We start from the raw sequence: 21,287 nt of genomic DNA, 5'->3' as shown, positions 1-21,287 counted from the left end.
ACAAATGAGGACAATAGAAGCAATCAAAATCAACAAAAGAGCAATGATACGCAAGCGCTATAACAAGTCTCAGTTAGCTTAACGCAGTATATGTAGCAAGGTTTTTTTTTTTTTTAATTATATAATAAATAAAAAGAAAACGGATAGAATAGAAAGAATAGAGCAAGCTAGTGTCAGAGGTCTTTTTTGCTTTTGTTAATTGTATAATAAATAAAAAAGAAAACAGATAGAATACAAAAAGATTAGGAAAGCTAGTGTTAGTTTTTTTTTTTTTTAAGATATAACAGATTATGTTTGCGTGAATACTTAAATATATTTAGCCTACTGTAAATCTGTGTATATGTGTATCAGGATCACGCGTCGTCGGTGTCTGTCATCTTTATGCGGGCGCTTCGGATGTCAGTCAGCACGAGAAGCGAGCAGAGAAAAGGTACTCCTCTCAGAAAACTTACTAATAAAGATCATTTTAGATGTTTAAATACTATTTGGAGCACTGGGATCGCTAGACGAGGGCTTAATGAACTAATTTTTGTGAATCTCAAATTTCTCGCTTTTTTTTGCCCATAGCTCAAAATTAGCCTGGGTGCATTGCTACTCATTTTGCCAGCACGGGTCACATATTGTACCAACTGACAGGGTTATTGTAGAGTTTACAGTATTAGTTGAGAGATAGACATGTACTGTACCTGATTGCCTATATATCCAAATAAATGGGTATCGAATCAAATTATTTCAAGAAAGTGAAAGTAAAAAGCGAGCGTGCATTCAAAGGCGATTTCAATGCCCTACATATTAATAACAGCTCCCTGATGCCCACAATTTATATACAGTATAATTACTACAACGATATAATTGCGAGGGAAAGCATTGAAATATTTTTCTTTTTTTCACCACCTCGTATTTATTCCCTTTAGGGGTTCCGTAGTACATGTCATTTCCTTTCCGAACAGGATATTCAGATTTGGGCACATCCCTAATGGGAAGTGTAAAATAGTTTTGCTTTATTAGGAAGTGAATAGTTATTGATTTCTGGACAGACTGAAATCATATTACAGACTGGTGTGTTTTTGTATCAAAATACTGGTACCGAATGATTCCCACCCCTACTAAATACCCAGCCCTAAAATTAAGGTTCATGACTCCCGCATTTAACTCGGCCTCGAGCCACTGAGCTTTTAAGAGTCATAATGGATTTTCATTGATTTCATTGGATTTTCAAGACTTTAATTGGACTGGTCTTTAAGATATGAAATATGCATATAGTCACCATTATGCCTCACCTAAATGACCATCACTTACTCTGCGTCTGTTTACACAGCAGAATAAAACAGTCCTGGGCCGGTAAAAGATGTTAAAGTTCTCCAGGTCCCTGCTGCAGCGTCTCGTGTTAATATGAGCTGCGATTTATCTGTCTGTGTTTTATGAAGAACGTCGAGCACATCCTGTAGTGCTGCACAATGTCCAGCTCTCGTTTGGCTGTGTCCCAAAACCCTAAGCAGGAGCAGACACTTAATGCTGATCTCAGATAATATCTCTTTTATAATGAGACTTTGGGTTTGGACGCTGGCCTCATTGCATAAGGACTGCTTCTACCTGGAGTGAGCGCGGCTTGTTGTGAATATTTTCTGCTATTAGTTCTGACAGTCCATCTCATGTTTCCTGAACTGGAGTTTAATCTCTTGCCCCTGGTGGAATGCTAAAAGGTGTAATTAAAGCGACTTTAGCGCAGACGCAGGGGCTTGGGGAGGATGATCGCTCGTCTCCGTGTGCTTTGTGACATTAACAGAGGCTGTGTGTCTGCACTTGCAGCAGGTGTACGACCAGAAGAACATCCGTCGGCGTGTGTACGACGCGCTCAACGTGTTGATGGCCATGAACATCATCTCTAAAGAGAAGAAGGAGATCCGCTGGATCGGCCTGCCCACAAACTCAGCCCAAGAGTGCCGCAACTTAGAGGTGAAAGACAAATTCACCTTCCCATTTATCCCAGTGATATTTACATGTGCAGCATCTTCCGGTTGTGCGTTTATTCAGAAAAACAACTGGAATATTCACATATACACTTGAGCTCAAAAGTTTACATACTGTACACCTTGCAGAATCTGCAAAATGTTAACAATTTAAGAAAATATGAGGCATTATGAAAATTGTTTTGTATTTACTACTGCCTTGAATAAGCTATTTCACATAACCAATGTTTATGTATACACAGGACAAAACATTTACTGAATTTACACAAATTAGCAAATGAATGTCCTCATTTGTTCTAAGTTTGAAAAGACGGATCTCAAAAGTATGTATCCAAAATTCACTTTTAATACTTTTATGTTAACATTTTACAAGGTGTATGTAAATTTATGACCACAACTGTGCATAATAATTGTGGGAGAGTTTTAGGACTTGCAAACCTAAACTTTTGCTTGTTTGTCATAAACTGATAAATTAATTAAATATGTGTAGTGGCAAATTGCATCACCAAAATAAAATGATCTGTCTGGCTAACTATAACTGGGGAGTTAGAGAAAAGAAAAAAAAAACTTCTAGTAATCTTACTGCCATCAGTTAGAATGCATTGAAAGCTACTATGTCTATGAAAAATGCATCATATACTATTGTTTTCTATAAAAAGTTCTTTCATTTTTATTACAATTAAGTGAATTAGTGTCTTTTTTTTAGTTGTTTTTTTTTTTTTTTAGAAATTGTAGAAATTATAGTACAAATATTATAATTAACAAATATTTATCACTATAAATAATTTTATGGGACAGTATATGGCTAAAAATAAAATCATGAAATAAAAAGTAAGTATATAATATACAATAATAAAATATATAAAACAAAATATTACAATTAAAAATACTATTTTTGTTGTGGGGCCAGTGAAAACATTATCAGGGCAATACAATCTCTCATCCAGAACAAAACTTATTTTTGTTCAACATAAAGTGAACATATTCCAAATCAATGAATAAACAAGAGACATGCTTGACAGGTTCATCTTAAAGAATCCAGATTCATACAAGCATATCCCGACTGTCTTATTCAGATTTTGATTAACCAGAATATTGGATTAACTGGGGTATATTTGAGTTAATGCGCAGACTGTGCTTAACTGTATGTTGAACATATTCACTGACGAAAATTAAGTAAGAGTAAGATTTACTTAAAAATACCAGACCAGGGATTTTTGTATTTGTGAGCCATATAAAATGTGTGGTTGTATGTACTAGAGACACAAGTAAATGCTTCAATAGTAGTCAGTCTTGCATTCAGAAGGCGTAGTGTTAATGAGGGCACGATGTGTGTGTTTGAAGAGCCTCTGACACCATCTGTTAGTGTCACATCTGTGACGGCCTGACAGACACAAACAGAGGGTGAATGGAGGATGATGATGGAGAGGAAGGGCGGGGGGAAAGCTCATACATCTCCAAACCATCTAATGCTATTAATTTGTTTGTCTGGTCATCTTTCAGCTGGAAAAACAGAAGCGTTTGGAAAGAATCCGACAGAAAAGAGCTCAGCTAGAGGAGCTAATATTACAGGTTTGTAGCACACCTGTTTGTGTTTGTCTGTGTGCCTCTTCTCTCACGACAGACCTGCAGCAAGACTTCCAACAGCACTACACACGGGAATCATCTGTAGAAAAATAATTACATGATTCTGAGTCCACTTAGCGATTCTGGTTCTTGAAGATTTAACTTTTCGTTTATCCGTTCATTTTAGTATTTTGAGGACATACTGTATAGCACAGTTTCCTTTCTAGTCATGAATGAAGAAAGTAATGGCTTTCTGTTCAGTGACTACGTCAAAAAGCATTTGTGTCGTTACGCAATTAAGACCATTGATTTATGAGTCTTTTTTGACTGATTCATAACAAAGAACCGACTCATAAGACTCATGCGCTACAAAATCAGTGGTGGCAAAATCCTAGAGCTGAAAAGTGGTGTGTAAACAGCTGTCATATTGAAGTGCAATATTACATCCAAAATGATAGAGTGCAGATGCACAACAATCAGTTCCAGCTTTTAAAAGAAACAAACAAAAAAAGTTTCTTAAGAACTCGTTTTTGATTCTCGACCCTAAACAGTAGCAGTGGGAACCTTTATGTCTCTCACAATCTGATTCAAATTCTGTGAAAAGCTAAAAAATGTTGTTCTTTTATCAAAAAGATTTATGCTGAATCTTATTAAATTACTTATATAATCATGAGTACTTTTTAAAAATAATTACAAATCCGTAATAAATCAAAACAATTGCATGTTAAAAATTATAAACTAACAAAATATAGTTTAAACCGGGACAAAGAAACACATTGCAAGCAAGTGCTTTCAGTATCTGAGAGTGCTTAAAGGAAGTTTTCAGACAGGCGCAGTAAAGGATTTGTCTCTGTTTCTCAGCATTACTGCCGTTTTTATTATTACTGGTGACATCAGAGACAGCGGCAGCTCTAATTGGCTGCATTCACACTAATGCGCAGATCTGTTTCACCCTGACAGATGTCATGTGACTTTTACATACGCCAGGTGACACATAAATGTGAAAAACGGTTTCCATTGCAATTCCATTTTTGCAAAATATTCCTTTTTCGAACTAACTGAAAAACCACCTCATGCGCGTGTAAAAATTATGTTTATGGGAGTTTTTGTGAAATTGATATGTTTCCATTGGGTGTATTTTCAATTCATGCAATTTGAAGGGCAATGGAAATGTGGCTAGTGTTTACAATAATTTTGCATCATAAAAGCCTTTGGAGATGCAAATGCATTTAACCGTTTAGTTATGTCATACCTTGACGCACAAAGTGCATGTGAGGATTTGAACATTTGAGCATTTGCCAATGAGTGTTTGTGTATCAAATTTATACTGCACTCCAAATGGCATACATTTTTCCTTCATAGAGCTTTTGGAAGGTAAAACACTGAAATACTGGCGAGTGTAACCACACAGATCCTGTGCAATGTAGCCTACGATTGGCCTTATATTTTGCTTCAATCATGGAACTTTTGAAATGCAAGTTCGTATATGTATTATGATTGTGTGAGTTTGTGGAATTGGCAAAAAGCAAAAGTGTCGTTGCGCACATGGGGCAAAAATGCTCAGAATCGATTGTGAAGTTTTCAGAATTGTTGAAAAGAGAATATCAATTCATCAGAGAATCGTTTTTTGTTTTCCACTGAACCGCATGTATCAGTAACATGTAACTCAAGTTCTTTTCGTTATCAGTGCTAACCAGCCTCACTCCATAACGAAAGGATGAGTAAAAACAGTAGATGAGAGGGGGAGGGACACATTAACTGTGGCCAGCTGTGGAAAAGCAGCAAACCACTAATATTGATTGATTTTTTTTGTCTGAAGTGAGATGAGAACGCCATCCATCTCCTGCAGTCAAATGAAAGGCCACACACAGAAGCTCAGGAAATCACTGCTGTCCGTTTGTGTTGATGTGTGACGTTACTATAGATGACCGTTAATGATACAGCGTGTGATGCAACAGATCACAGCGATGAAGCCGTAGATGTGTGGAGGGATCAGAAGAGGCCTTGGACCTGCTGGGATATTGATCAGGAGCTGGGAGGGCTTCTGGCTTGTGCGCTAAATTAAATGCATTGGCTCGGTCCTAGTCGTTGAGCAACCCCCATAAATCCCGAGACTGAACCGAGTTAGCATCTGACCACGCGAAGCTTTTATTTATCAACATGCTGACTGATTTAAGGTTAATGAGTGGACCCTTAAGGGCTGAAGCGCTCTGTGTGTACGTGTACTGATTTGTGCATCTCTTTCCGTGAGCAGCAGATCGCCTTTAAGAATCTGGTGCAGAGGAACCAGGCCAGCGAAGCCTCGTCCCAGTCCACTCCTCCTCCAGGATCTGTCATTCAGCTTCCCTTTATCATTCTCAACACTGACGTCCGCACCGTCATCGATTGCTCCATCTCTAGCGATAAGTACGAGATCTTTCTCCACCCGTTTGGCTTCTTTCCTCCATTTTTCTTACGGCTCTCTATCTTTCTCTCTTCTGTAGAAATATCCTCCACTGATTTCATAAACCTAGTAAAATGGATAAATAAACAGGGTTCTTTGTGTGTATATATGAAGAGTTCAGATGCAAAAGCCTCTAAGTGCCATCTAAAATTAGCACTTTTCTAGCATTTTCCTACATTTATGTTCAGTTACTTCACTTTAATGGCAACTGATTCATTGCCATTAAAGTGAAATTACTGAACCTACACCTACAGAAAAATGCTCATTTCAGAAGAAAATGTCAAATTTCAGTTTTGTGTCGAGCAAGGCTGGATTTATTAATATTGTGAAATATTATTACAGTGTAAAGTAACTTATATTTGGATTCATTCCTGTGATGAATTTTCAGCATCATTACAGCCTTTAGTGTCATATGATCCTTCATAAAATGGATAAATAAACCGGGTAAATAAAATGAGTCATATCATCTATTTAAAAAAACTAATTAAAAAATAAGGTTCTGCTCACCAAGGCTGCATTTATGATCAAAAATCAAAACAGTTAAAACCATAATATTGTGAAATATTATTACAATTTGAAATAACTGTTTTCTCTTTTAATATATTGTAAAATGTAATTTATTGCTGTGATCAAAGCTGAAATTTCAGCATCATTACTCTAGTCTTCAGTGTCACATGATCCTTCAGAAATCATTTTGATATGCTGATTTCTGATTATTATCAATGTTGAAAACAGTTGTGGTGCTTTTATATTTTTTGTTGAAACCATGATAATTGTATTTTTCAGGATTCTTTAATGAATAGAAAATTCAAAAGAACAGCATTTATTTGAAAAATAAATCTTTTGTGACTAATGTCTTTACTGTCACTTTTGATCAATTTAATGCATCCTTGCTGAATGTCAGAATTCATCTCTTTCAAAATCCTACTGACCCTAAACTGTTGATTGGTAGTGTATTGTTATTGGACCTTTACTTTACCAACATCTTGCACTTTCACACCATTTTTATGCACCGACTGTAATGATAGTATCTTTGACTCAACACGAACTCGTTCCTCCAGGTGTGAATACCTCTTTAACTTTGACAACACATTCGAGATCCATGATGACGTTGAGATCCTGAAGCGGATGGGCATGTCTCTGGGGCTGGAGAACGGCACATGCTCTCCAGAGAACCTCAGCGTGGCCAGATCTCTGGTGCCCAAGTCTCTGGAAGCGTACGTCACCAGTGAGTATCTCATTCTCTGAGCTTCTGTCTCTGTGTTGCTTGTGGTTGACAAAATCTCCCCGAAAGGCTCATCATCATCATTTCTTATAATAATAGCTTAAAGTTCAAATAAATAATTATCATGGATCTTAAAAGAACTCTTCTTGCCTTGATTCCACTGTTGCTGGAAACGCCTGATCATCTGCACTGCAGCGAATTGTAAATGACTTACAGCGGGTAAAACAAGTATTGAACACATCGCCATTTTTCTCAGTAAATATATTTCTAAAGGTGCTGTTGACTTGAAATTTTCACCAGATGTCGGTAACAACCCAAGTAATCCATACATACAAAGAAAACAAAAGAATTAAGTTGTATGTAATAAAATGGAATGACACAACTTAATTTCTGAATTTATTTGTTTGTATGGATTACTTGGGTTGTTACCAACATCTGGTGAAAATTTCAAGTCAACAGCACCTTTAGAAACATATTTACTGAGAAAAATGGTGATGTGTTCAATACTTATTTTACCCGCTGTATTTGTCTCCATGAAAAAGACACCATACTTGACAAGTATCTCTATATAAAGGATTATTCTGCTCTCAGCTATCTTTAGCTCTGACGTTTAAGTCAGCGTGATGAAAAAGAAAGAAAATGTGTTGTGTACTGTACTGTGTTTTCACCCCTCATCTCACAAGCAGAAGCTTGAGCTACAAAACCTGCAAGTCGCATATCGGCACAGTCCACAATTAACACTCACTACATCTCAATTTAGTAGCAATTCACTTTTTTTAGGCAGCTAATACTTGTTTAACCCTGCTCTATCATATTTGATACTTATTTTTAAGGCCTGTAAATTATCAACATGCTGAAAAACCTGTTAAACACAATCTACTACATGCTTCTGCCGTCTGATTGATAATTCATATTTTGTTTAGCAAGGAAAAGGCCTTTTATCATTACAGAAACATCCTTCAGCTCATGCTTCAGGTGTCTTTTTGCTGTGAAATCTTTACTGATTTTTGTAAAGTAAACATTAGAATAACTTGTATATTGTTATTAATATTTTGTTTGTTTACTGGACTGAAGCAACTTGGGTTTACTTGACTATCCATACAGCAGTTTTTAGAAAATCATGTTAAAACGTGAATATCAAATATGATACATCAGGACCCCACAATAAAAACTACAGCTTTGATCGTAAAACTGAGCATTTAAATATCACCTTACTAAGACATATTATTGGAGATACAGAATGGCAACTGGTATTTATATAGTTTTATGTAAGTATCTGCTATACTGTTATAATGACATTGATTTACAGCACGGAATGTCAGAATATTATCATATAAATATAAGCATCTGCACCAAATTGCATATTTTTGATCATAATAAAACTTGGTTTAATAAAACTCCTCCTTGAGTATAAGCTTCATATTCTCACTGGGTTTTTTTGTAAACCTGCTTTTGCAAATCTATTTTGCACCTCGTACATCAGACTCCGCTTTACACAGACTTCCTTCCTGTGCAGATAAAGCAATGTTGCATGTCTGTGGATCTTCAAAGGGCACCTATTATGCAAAATTCACTTTTACATGTTGTTTGAACATAATTGTGTGTTGGCAGTGTGTGAACACAACCACCCTACAATGATTCTTTTCTTTTAATCCCCATAAATCATAAGCAGTGTCTCAGAACAAGCCATTTTAACAAACACGTGTGTATTTGACAGTTTAAGCGCAATAAGATGTGAAAGAGAACTTAGTTTAGTGCTCGTATACCGTGTGACGGCCGCTTTCTGTGTGTGTGCTTCGGATGTGTGTGTTCAGAAAACCGTATTTCAGAAGTTTAAACTGACATGGCTTTAAAATGCATGATTTTGGCGTGATCAGAACAGATGTTTTTAGTAGGTACCAGCTGTAAAGGCACAGCTCTATTCTGGAATAGGGGGCGGGGAGCAGCAGCTTATTTGCATTTAAAGAGACATGCACTAAAACAGTGTGTTTCTGCTTCCACTCAAAATAGGCATTTTCAGAATGATATAATAAATGATCTGTGGGGTGTTTTGAGCTGAAATTTCACAGATACATTCTGGGGACACCTGAGACTTATATTACATCTTGTAAAAAGGGGCATAATAGGTCTCCTTTAATACGGGTTTCTAAACAAAACATGTGATTCTGTCCCTACAGACTTGGCCACAAACTCCAACAGAACACCTCTCAGCCACACAAGGTATGTCTGTCTGCTTAACATCGCCAAATATCCCGACCGCTGCTTTCATTCAGGTCCTCCTTTATCTCACATCCCCTCTCTGTGTTCACAGTCACAGCAGCACGGTCACATCACACGCCTCAGAGTCTCGCGGCCAGACGCCCAGCTCCTTCAACGAGGAAGAGGACGACGAGGACGAAGACGACGACAATCCCTCTTCCCCAGAGTGATCCTGAGCTCAGCGCTGGGACGGGAATCACGAGCAGAGCCGGGGAGGAAACGCTACACAGGAAATAAGCTCCTCTCCTTATCTTATTTGAACTTCCCTCACCATCTCTTTCTTCCTCTTTCTCAGTTTGGCACAAACGCCAGGAGTCTTTGGCTCCTGGGGAGACGGTTTACTGTATTTCTGTGGTGCTTTTTGGCTAGCGAGCCGCAGGTCGGGCCATAGAGGAGAGCGAATAAGTGAAGGTTAACACATCTTCAGTTCAACTGCCTCATGTCATCTCCGTGTACTATTCTCTGCTTCCTACCCTGAAGGACGTTCAAATTCTTTCCAAAAATGTATTTATTTTGGTCATATTTGAATATGACGATATCTGTGTAGTCCAGTGTGCTAGTGCCACTTTTTTTTTTTTCTCCGTGGGGATCGGAAAGCAACGTGCTGATTTTACTGTTCACCGATTGAAAGGAATTTACATCCTTGCATTTAAAAAAAAAAATGGAAAAATGTTATTTTCTTATAGGTTGATTCAGTGTCATTTTGTTGTATTGTATAGTTTATTCCTTGTCATTCATCACAATAGTTGAAGGAAAATAAAACATGGATGGTTGTATCTGCTGTTCCGGGTTCAAATAGCCGCCAGCCTGTCTTCCTCAGGCCATTTGAATGTTGGATGTTGGGAGATGTAGTCTTGTTGTGAGTTTTTGTTCATATTGAGTGTGACAGATGTAAAGGAAACTGTCCTGATCCACTCAGGTCGGCGTTTTTAACCAACTCAACCCAACAGAACTAATGAATTTTGGTTTGCAATGTAACTGTATGTACATGTATAGATATATAAACATATAATTTTGGATACCTGTGGTGTGGTGTGGTCTAGAAAAAAAATGAAGCTTTAAAAACTGAATGCTTTAAAGCTGTAATATGGTATTATTAATATTACCGGTTATTAAACGTTGTTATTTATAAAAAAAAAAAAAAAGGTAAATCATTTCAGCAGCATTGCAAATTTTAACCTTGTAAGTAATGGGTTGTGTTCACGAGACCAATACTTAATGCAAATTTAACAGATTTTAAATCACTTGACATCAGGCCAGATCTTTAAACTAAATATGAAGTTTTTGTTATTGGTGTTTATGCTGTTTAGAATCAAATTAGCGGTTATGTTGTTGGGCAAGAGGAAAAGAGAGTTGAGATTTTATGAATTATTTAAGGAGATTATAATCATTAATGCATGCGTTTGTATGCGTTTCAAGAGTGTAAATACGCCAAGAAAAACAAAAACAAAAAAACGTAGATAATTTATAAAAATTCCAACCGTAGAAAACCCGCAAAATAAACAAACCGTAGATAAATTAATACATTTTAAGAGAGCTAGCATTTTCTGTTGTGGTGCAAAGTTGCTATATCAGTCTTTGTTTTTGTGGTTACTTTTATTTCAAATGCCATACTGAAGCAGAATACAGCTATACATCAAACAAAAAGGCAAGTTTTGTGTGCATCTCTCACTACATTGTTTTATTATTTATAAACGCTCCCCTATCTCGACTGTCATCGTCAGATCTGCAAGAGCATATGGTTAATAGTCCTGAATCAAAAGACGACTCGCATAAAAGCTTTTTTTGTTGTTGTTGTTGTAGTATTGTTCATCCATGTTGGTTTGGCACCTACCTTTTTTTTTTTTTTTTTTTTTTAAAGATATTTTAATAGTTTTATTTATTTTATTTTTTTATTTAGCTGAAAAGTCAATAAATAACTTAGAAGCTCAGCTTCAGTTCGATTTTTATATTTAAAGAAGAGGTCATTTCTAAAATTACTGTCAGTATATAAAACGCAGGTTCTTGTGACAACTTACCCCGGCGGGAATGCTCAATAGCTTGTTTTGTCAAGTCAGGATGCCCATACAAAAACTGACTCGACCCCACCCTGAGAAATGGTGGCTGAGGGTAAAAGCGTAATAAATAGCCATATAAAGGTTTCTGTACAACTTTTCGAGTGCTGGCCAGTTTGCAATCTACGTGCCGTTACGGTAAATCGTATAGCAATGTCGTTGGGATGCGGCTCTGGGAACCGCGGCGCGGCGCGGCTCGGCTCTACTGCGCATGCGCCGGAGCGCTTCAAACGCCGCTAGTGGACTGCTGCAGTCTGGAGCAGCGTGGAAAGACTGCACACCTCATTTATTTCATAACGCGAAGGTGGCCAGCCCGAATCAGTGCTTTCTTTGAATTATCCTCCTCTATCGTCCTCAAACTGGTTTATTCACCCTATTCACGCCATGGCCAACAAAGAGGAGAAAGCTGACGACAAACAGTCCAGTTGGAAAGATTTTATCTACAACCCACGGACGGGGGAATTCATCGGGCGCACCGCGAGCAGTTGGGGTGAGTAATTGTGTTGTTGTTGTTTTTTGACAAGTGTCAATTGCACGCCATAAAACTGCTGTTCAGATCTAAAAAAAAAAAACACGAAACCATATGATATTTTGTGGCACGCAGAATGTGCAAATAAATCGCTACGCATCTGCAGTGCTTGACTGAATTGCCCCATAGCTCTGTTGCATTGAAAGGATTTCTCACAGACACCAGCAAACTGAGCTGTATGTGCTGATCGCTTACAATCAGTTACATTGTGGCAGCATGTGCGATTCACCATACATTAGATCTGCTGGTGTCACCGATTAAAACGCTTAATTGAGACCAAACCCATAAGCTGCAAATCGAGATGCGTGTATAAAAGCTCTGGCAATCGATCGTTTATTCCACGAGGAATCCCTCTTTCAAGAAACCAAGTCCGCTAAAATGGAGCCTGGTTAAAAGCTTTATAGAAAAGCTGTTTAGTAAAATATGATTTTGAATCCAAGTCTAAACTAGTTGATTTCCTCCGCGTGCTGCAGCGTGTTAATCAAAACGTTCCAAATGAATCCGTTTAAGCGATCGTCAAACGTCGCGGATTTCCGTGATTAATCGGCTTTTAATTGAACAGCGCGGCAGATATTCCTTCGCGTTTGTATCCTGCAGTTTCACACGAGGCTCGAGGTCTATGAATAGCTCTCCTGAATGTCATCACTGCGCTCTCTACAGCAGGCCTGTCACATTAGATGGGAAATGATGCGGTGAGATAATCATTTGTTCGCGCTAAATGTAATACGCGTAGGTTATTCGTAACTGGACGAATGGTGGCTGCGAACTCGCACCTGCCTCGGTTTGCTCATATTAGCTTCTATAGTTTGATATTTTAATCATTTGGGGGGAAAGGAAATAAAAAATAAATAAAAAAAAAAACACCGCGGGGAATGGAGAACAATCGCAACATTCGATTCGGAATGTTACGATTAGTCGCAGCGATATTCGGAGTATGGAATGTTCTGTCTGTCAATCACTCGCGGCCGTGCTGACGTAGCCTCCGCATTCATCCGATATGCAAATGAGCGTTGCTGAGGTTCACAGCCCTGCTTGAGAGGATGAGAGGAAATTTCCACATCCCTTGACACAGTTGCTGCACTGAGGAGAAGCTTTCTGTTCTCTTCAGAAAGACTGTCTGGCCTTGTTTTGCATGTAGATTCTCCTCAAAGTGTCCATAATTATCGGTGGGGGTGGGGAGCAATTTCTTAAACGCCCAGTTGCTTGGTAACCTGCTTTGCAGGAAACTATTTCCTTGTAGTTGTGCTCCTCGGTCAAGCGAGCAGCCTGGTGGTGTTCGTGATGCTAAACTCTGCAGTACCTCTTCTTCAGCGGGATGGGTGTTCCTCGGCGTGATGCATGCGCTCGCGTTCTGCCCCTCCTCCCCGTCCGTCCTCCTCCCTTTCCTCGCTCAAGGTCAAACCGGTTCTCTTCAAGCTCCTGAAGCGATAGGCCTGGCGAAGGAAATCGATTGAATTAAAATGAAATCGAACCTCCAGCCTTGAGGAATATGCTGTATATACAGGTTTTATTTATTCATAGTGGAGTTTAGGATTGCTTTACACGATGAGGCCTAGTCATTCTGCTGATCTGGGCTTTTTCTTCTAGGCCTGTGTTCATGTTTGCAGTAGAATTGGCTGTACTGGCGCTAATAGAGCTGATAGTGCTCGATGGGTTAAAGATGGTCTGTGGATGACAGAAGTGCCACTTGCTATATCAGCATTATATCTTCTCTTGGTTGCGAATTCTGTTTGTCACTCTTTTAAATTTGTCGGATAGGATATTTTTGACTGGCTCACATGGTTTTGTTGAAATTGCAAAAAATGACTTGGTAGCATCAGTGAGAATGGAGTGAAAACTACAAACCAATCAGTATTTTATTAATTTTTCCATGCATGCCATCATTTTCCAAAAGTAGTGTTTATGAATTTATGAGTTCCTGTTTCATTGGAATTACTGTATAATTTGCAATTAAAACGCATCATTTGGTTTAAAAAAGAAAAAAGTATGTGAATAAAAATGAATTTATTCAAAAACATTGAATGTTAGCGTAGCAATAATAAATGTAAATATAAATGCATTATAAAAATTGTATAAATATTGTTATTTTAGGCTAGTGTTTTTTTTTTTTGTTTGTTTTTTAAGTATTATAAATATAATGTGAATTATACTTTTTTTCACATGCTTTTATTTCATTATTATTTTGGGACCAGTAAATTTTGGTAGTAAACAAATGGAAGCAGATTCATTTTAAATCGATTAAATTTTTTTTATTATTTTTATTTTATTTTAATTCTTTTTAAGTAGCCAAATGGGATGAGTCTCTATGGTCCTCTCTAGAATGGTCTATCAGTTGGGTTTGTAAGAGAGGCGGCCCGCCCATAAAAATTGTATCCAAGGCCAAATAAAAAGATGCCTGTACCATTTTTAAAATATCTCCATCGCTTGCGGTGTGTCTGCTGTGTTTGGGTCCCAGAGCGACAGTAATTGAAAAAAAATGTACACATAAGAGAAAGCGTTTTGGTGCCCGGTCTGCTTTTACTTTTCCCAAGGGGAAGTGAAGGAGGTGGAGTGATGGAGGGAAGGATGGCTAGTGAAGAGATAAAAGGATCAGGCTGGAGTTAATGGACAGGTCCGGCTCCGCGAGACGTCTGCACGTCCGTTTGGATCAGCTCAGATTAACGCTTCCCAATCTGCTGTTGATTTAGCAATCACGCTAATCTGTCCTCAGCGACTGGGATTTGTGGCGATGAGCCGCTGGGATCTCAGGATATGTTTACCACGGGCAGTTTAAACGGATGAAAGAAACGTTGTTCTCATGTGGCAGCGATGCTTTCATATGCAACAATGACCTATTTCTGCATTTCATCAGTGACACTTCCTGCTCCTGTTTGCCCCATTAACACGGCCCTGATGTGATTTGATCGTGTGTGTTCAAGCAAGTTTGGCTTGAGCTTCACAATGTCGTAATTGAGAAGCTGCACAAGAATGACTTTTCATTCACGTTTTCAATTTTAAATGGAAAAATGGCTATGAGCCGTTTCAAGCTAAAGGAATAGTTCACTTAAACATGAAATGCGCTCGTCGTTCCAAATGCATATGCTTTTATTTTGTCCATGGAACGCCATTTTTGAAGCATTTTTGTGCAAACAAGCAGTGACATCAAATTCCCCGTGTTGCATTGATGCACCATTTTGAAACTGAATGTTTCAAAGCTTCATATGAGGGGAAGAATTGAACAACTACTTAAAGGCATGGTTCACCTAAAAATGAAAAATCTGCCATTCATGTATTTCACTCACTCTCATGTCGTTCCAAAACTGTATGCATTTGTTTCTTCTGTGGAACACAAGCTATTTTGACAAACATTGGGGTCCAAATGACACTGGACCCAGCTGACTTAGATTGACATTGAGACATTTCCTCAAAATATCTGTTGTGTTCCACTGAAAAAAATAAATGTTTTACAGTTTTGAATGAGGCAGAATAAAACAGTCGTAAATTATTCCTGGGTAAATTAAATCCAATTCTGTTCTTTACACAAAACTGTATTCAGAAGACTTGGAATAATATGTATGATTCACATGGAGCACTTTCATTATGTTTTGTTTTGTGGAAGCTTATAGACGTGGTTTTAGTGCTGCAAAATAAAATATCAGCTTATAACTGTAATTAATGACAGATTTGGTCCATATTCAGGTGAACTGTGTTTAAATCTTGGTGATCCAATCCCTCCTCAGTAACCGGCTTGGCTCAGTTTTCCTTCATGGCAAACAGCGGGTGGGAGTTGGCATCTCTCCTCGCTGGACCCATTAGAAGAATCTCTAGGGTGTATTTTTACATTTTCTCTTTTATCATTTACTACACGGTTTCATTTCAGAAGAACTTTTCTGCAACTGTTTGGTTACAAAATATCAAGCACAGGTTTGGAATAACTTGAGCATATGGAAGCCCGTTTCTGCCACTAAATAAGAAATTAAAAGGGTAATTGTGACATTTGTGACGTTTTTCTCTTGCAGTTGTGACTTCATCTCTTGAAATTTTGCCTTATTTTCTCAGAATTGTGAGAGAAACTTACAATTGCGAGTTATAAAATCCAGTTCTGAGTAAATAAAATCTGACTTTCTCAGAATTGAGTTTGTATCTTACATTTCTGACTTTTAAAACCGATGTTAATTGGCTCTGCTGCCTGGTTTGTTTGTTGGACAAGATGGTAGATTGGGTGTTACGATTGGTCAGATCACTTGTCAGTCAAACTCCCTGTGAAGGGTCAATTGCAAGAAAAGTCAGAATTGTGACATTAAAAATTTTCAATTAACTTCATGCTTAAAATCATGCTCCTGAAATTCAACTGACGGACAAAAAATTGAGTGAAAATATACATAGGCTTGAATTAATAGAGGAACCTAAGCCAAATGTATGAATCAGAATATCATAAAGACTTGGTGGCTCGTTTGACTTTGACCTGTAAACAGCCACCTGGAATACCCTAGCAACCGCATAAAAACAACCTAGCTACCATCAAAGTCCCTTTCAAGCAAAGTCTGTTCGCTCGAAGGCCATATTTGTAACGCCCTCCGCCATCTAAGACCTAGTCCTGTCTAAATGAACGGGGGAATCCTGAAATCTTAAAAACGGCTTGCTGAACTCACAATTAAATTACTTCTAACCAACGATTGGCTTTTTCATTTAGAAGGCAGGACCAGTGTTGCCAAGTCGGGCTACCTTAACACTGTTGCCGTGGGTTGAAGCGACCCCAAATACGTGATATTTATCTCCTTCAATTTGAATTTTACCAGGGGAACCTCCCCCCCCAAAAAAACCCAAAAAACTGTATTTTACCCTCCGGAATGCTGAACGTCATTGGTCTAGTTTTGAGTTGCAATTGGGTGGGTTTTGTGAAATCCTGCCAACCCTGGGCGGGTCTATTCCGCCATATTGCTTCTTGCAGTTTCTCCAATTCATAAGTAATAGGAGTGAACCGTATTTGTGTATCTATAGTCTTTGCTACCATCACAGAGACCACAGTTTACTGCAATGCCCTCTTTCACGCCCAGAGTATTTTATGCTAGTAATTCTAGAACTACTCATGAGAAGAGAGAATGTGTAGCTGAGGGTGCCGCCGCAGTGGTGTGAATGAATTAGCACAAGCCCGAGGGAGCGGCGCTGGAGGAGGGCTTCTGGCAGCGAGGAGCGTCATACTGGGAGTCTCAGCTGTTCACTGGGTGTCTCGCCGCTCTTCTGTTCCTCAGCCTCCAGAGCCAAGCTGTCCGCACCGGTGCCATCACACACTGGGCTAAATGTGCTTTATGATGAAATGCAGTTGATGGTGTGTAGAGCAAGAAACTTTGGAGAAATGCTTTCTTGTGTTGATGTGTTTCCTATTGAGACGGGAAACCGCCAGTGGCCTTAAAGGTGCAGTATGTACTGTAATATTGACAGCTAGGGGTTGTGTTGGGAGAAACGGTCTCTTCGGTATTTTGAATTTGGACCCATTACTGTAGTCCAAATTCAAAATACTAGAGAGATTGTTTCTCCCGCAACCTCCTCAGACCCAACGCTCACGCGGGTTGCCAGATTCAGGGCACACTACAGGGACCATTGAAAATGGAAGGCGATGGCAGTGGGCGGAGTCACACAGAGGAAAACAAAAACAGACATTCTGACATGGAACACATTTCGAAGCAGAATAACTCGCTGCAGCGTTTTTGTTTTTTGATCGAACTTGGCATGTTTCCTAAATATCTGCAAACGCATTTGAATACTTTAGTACAGTCAAAAAAACATATATATATTTTTATTTTTTTTTTACTCTAGAGAAATGTTATTGCGGGAGGGGGATATTTATTCTGCATGCATTTGATTGGTTAGAAAGCCCAAAAGTGCAGGATGAGTCATCAGATGAAGAGTAAGTTTAAAAGCAAATATCTGTTAAAAGATTTATTTTCTTTTGGCTTTTAGGAGGACTTGCATACAGACGATCTCCAACATAATAGATTTTGTAATGCGTCAAATAGGATTACAGAACAGATTTCTGTGCGACGCATTTGCAAAAATCAGTCTTTACAAAATTAGTTTTAAATTCAGCAAGACACTTTATCTAAGAATGGACTTATTCTTGTAAATTTCACACATAATTGCAAACAAATGGCAAGTAGAATGTGCTCGTAAATTATACTCCAATAATCTTTATTTTATTAACAGTTTTGTTGCACATCCAATCAGGATGTGCATTACGGTCATATTTTATGTCTCATATCTTTGAATGAGCAGCTGGAAGTAGTAAAGCATAGTCGTTTCAAAATAAGAGTCCTGATTTATCTCAGGCTTGTTTATGATTAAAAGACCTTCATTATGCCTAGATCTTTTGTCCTTGCTGTTATTGGTATTTAACCAATAATCTTTTTATTGCCTCTCTTTATAGACGCACTATCATATCAGATGTAATTGAGACAATCCTACAGATCCTCAGGGTCATGTAGGCTCTTCTGTCTGTCTTTAAATGAGGGTACAGCGTGTCTTCTCTTACAGTAACATGTGGCTGTTGATGTGATGGCCGTCCCGTGCCGGAGTCAAGCGTATCCGCTTACAGAAAAACACACGCTTATGGGTGCTGCTCACAGTCTCAGTACGGGACCCTATATTATACCCCCCCACCCCAGGGCCGTGGTATTTTTATCGCAGCATGCCTGGGCACAGGAGGAGGAGGACAGTATCTGGTTCTTCAGGGCTTGGGTTTCTCGACAGCTGAGACGAGCCGCTGATAAAGACTGCTCCTGTGCGCTTTGATTGTCTCCTGTCGTTCACTGTGACCCATTCATTCATTCTGTGCTTCTCTTCTCTCCATACCTCCGTCTCCTTCATTCATTTCCTGTGACGACCTGTTTCGTCCTTCCCCAAACTACACACAGTTCATTAGTGAAGTCACTAAATTTGTACGTTTATCGTGTAGAAGTAATGAATGAGTGTTTAAGACGTAAATTTTAAGAGCCCCATTCCATTCAGTTGTGCTTTATGAACAAAGCAAACATCTTTAATGCCACCTAAGAAATGCATCAAACTGAACTGCTAAAATAATGATCATTTATGATAGTTTTTCAAACAGTCCTACATCTGTCTTCTGTTGTTCAGACAGTTTCACCTCCAGTTCACGCACTTGTTAGAGCCAGATGTTGATATCTGATCCATGTTGGTGGAGATATTAACTTTGGTAAAAATTACAAACTCTAAACTTTTAGAGTGTATATCATGGATGTAATAAAACTAAAGTATATCATTAACATCTTTAGGTGAACTATAATATTTTTAGATTCAGGAATCTCTTTTCCCAATTTCCCAAAGTTTTTGTTCTGTAGTCCAAATACACCCCAAAGTCTATGCATTTTCTTAACCTTCTGTGGAACGACGTTTTGCAAAATGAGTTTATATTAAGAAAATGAAAACAAAATTTAATTGCAATTGTCATATGTCTAAATTGATGATGCATCAAGAAAGGATGTAATTGCGATATATTTGCAGATCTTTACTTCTTTCACCTGTCGTTTCTTAAACATTTATGCTAAAACTTCAATCTAGAATTTTGTGCTTCGTGTAGAAATCTGGAATCAGAAAGTTTCATTGTATCCAAAAATTCTTCCACTGGAAACCTGTTCAGTATTTTTTTTTTTTTTTTAAATGGGGAAAAAAATAAATAATAATAATTATAATAATAATATATAATATAAATAACATTTAATACTGTCTGTATAATATTGAGTTTTAGTAGTCTATATATGTGCATTTAAATTAAATTGATGAAATGAAGATATTTTTACACACCATTCGGTCAAAATTCTAATATTGTTTTCAAAGTGTTTCTTTGAAAATCTTTTGCAGCCGCCCCACAGAATCCCACACACACACACACACACACACACACTAGTGAGGGAATAATAGGGGATGTTGAAGGCAGTGTTATTGACTCTGAGATCAGATCTAATGTAAGAGGCATTAGCGAGACGCGGTGCATTAGATTGAATGGAGATCTGAGCTGATGAGATGAGGAGCTGAGTGTCCTCCTGACAGCGATGATCAGCTACTGCTCCTCTGTCCAGATCTGCACCGTTACCACATCGGCTTCCGTGGGCTTTTCTTGCTCAGAAATGGTCTTTAGTAGTGGCTGATGAATTTATGATGAAATATGAGCATCTTGTGCAGGCACTGAAAAAAAATTCTGTACGCTTGCTTTACTAAACAACATTCCTCAGGGCTTTTAGTCCACAAATGTGCTCAGTTAGAGAAAAAAAACACACAAATTGGTGGAATATTCCCGCCTTCTGAATAAAAGAGCCAATTGCTAATCGTTCTGAGACGCACGCTTAGGACCGTGAATGTGCATTGACTGGGCTAGCCTAAAAATATCCTTACTGCTACTTGAGCAAACATTTATGAGACGGTTGTTGTCAGATTTCATTGGTCAATTGAAATATGAGGTTTAATCGTAAGCTTGCTAAACAGAATTTGATGTTCCCCTTTCAAAGACACAGGATGGTGAATGAGAGGTGTTTCAAAGATGGCCACCGACCGGAATGACTTATGAAACATGAATACAATACACACAATTAACACGAAAACGACACATGATTCCATGATTTATCTGTGTTCGAGCCATCTTGTGTGTTTTCATACGAATAAAATATATTTATTATGCAGTGCTGATCGAAATTTTATCACTGTTACTATTGTGTCATTTTACGATAATCGCTCACATCAGATAACAGGTTATTTTAAGCACTGGACTGATGTTCTGTAGTTTAACTTTGGAGTAAAAACATGGAATTAATCTCATAAATTGTCATGTTTTGATGCTATGCAAAGCTAGCGTGCTATTTAGCCATTATGCACCTGTTGCCAGAACATTGATGTTGTGAGACTCGTTTTTTTTAAAAGCAAATCCATGTAATATCATTGGAATGGCATTTCATACAAAGGCATCACATTAAATGATCAAACAGCGCTTTAGCAGGACACCGATTCATTTTAGTGGCCCACAAAATCTTTTCAGTGCAGGAAAGCCCTGTTTGGGTCAAAGTTCATGAGTTCCACAGCAGACAGAAGCACAGCGCATCCAGACGAGAAATCTAATGAGAGCCACGTCTGATTAATAACTCTACTACCCCCATCCATGAAACTAGCCAACGTCACATCATGGGCTACAAGTTTTATTTTTACATTTATTTATTTTATAATTTAATTTTTTTTTTTTTTTTTTTTTAGGGGCAGA

General features: G+C 38.2%; 2 protein-coding genes across 4 annotated transcripts in view; both read left to right on the top strand.

Annotated features, from left to right (window-relative positions):
* The window catches only part of tfdp2 (transcription factor Dp-2), a 57,433-nt gene extending 46,951 nt beyond the window's left edge, over positions 1 to 10,482 (top strand). For all 3 annotated transcript variants that reach the window (XM_058744850.1, XM_058744851.1, XM_058744848.1), the window contains 6 exons: positions 1,810 to 1,956; positions 3,474 to 3,542; positions 5,791 to 5,942; positions 7,041 to 7,207; positions 9,382 to 9,424; positions 9,516 to 10,482. In XM_058744850.1, coding sequence (XP_058600833.1) covers positions 1,810 to 1,956; positions 3,474 to 3,542; positions 5,791 to 5,942; positions 7,041 to 7,207; positions 9,382 to 9,424; positions 9,516 to 9,633 — 696 coding nt within the window. In that variant the 3' untranslated portion in view covers positions 9,634 to 10,482. The remainder of the gene's footprint in view (positions 1 to 1,809; positions 1,957 to 3,473; positions 3,543 to 5,790; positions 5,943 to 7,040; positions 7,208 to 9,381; positions 9,425 to 9,515) is intronic.
* Positions 10,483 to 11,624: 1,142 nt separating this feature from the next.
* The window catches only part of atp1b3b (ATPase Na+/K+ transporting subunit beta 3b), a 33,013-nt gene continuing 23,350 nt past the window's right edge, over positions 11,625 to 21,287 (top strand). The window contains exon 1 of the mRNA XM_058744655.1: positions 11,625 to 12,007. Coding sequence (XP_058600638.1) covers positions 11,902 to 12,007 — 106 coding nt within the window. The 5' untranslated portion in view covers positions 11,625 to 11,901. The remainder of the gene's footprint in view (positions 12,008 to 21,287) is intronic.

Source organism: Onychostoma macrolepis, chromosome 15 (assembly GCF_012432095.1).
Source record: "Onychostoma macrolepis isolate SWU-2019 chromosome 15, ASM1243209v1, whole genome shotgun sequence".
NCBI lineage: Eukaryota > Metazoa > Chordata > Actinopteri > Cypriniformes > Cyprinidae > Onychostoma > Onychostoma macrolepis.
The sequence above is the reverse complement of the archived record's forward strand: the minus strand, read 5'-3'. Positions and strand labels throughout refer to the sequence as shown.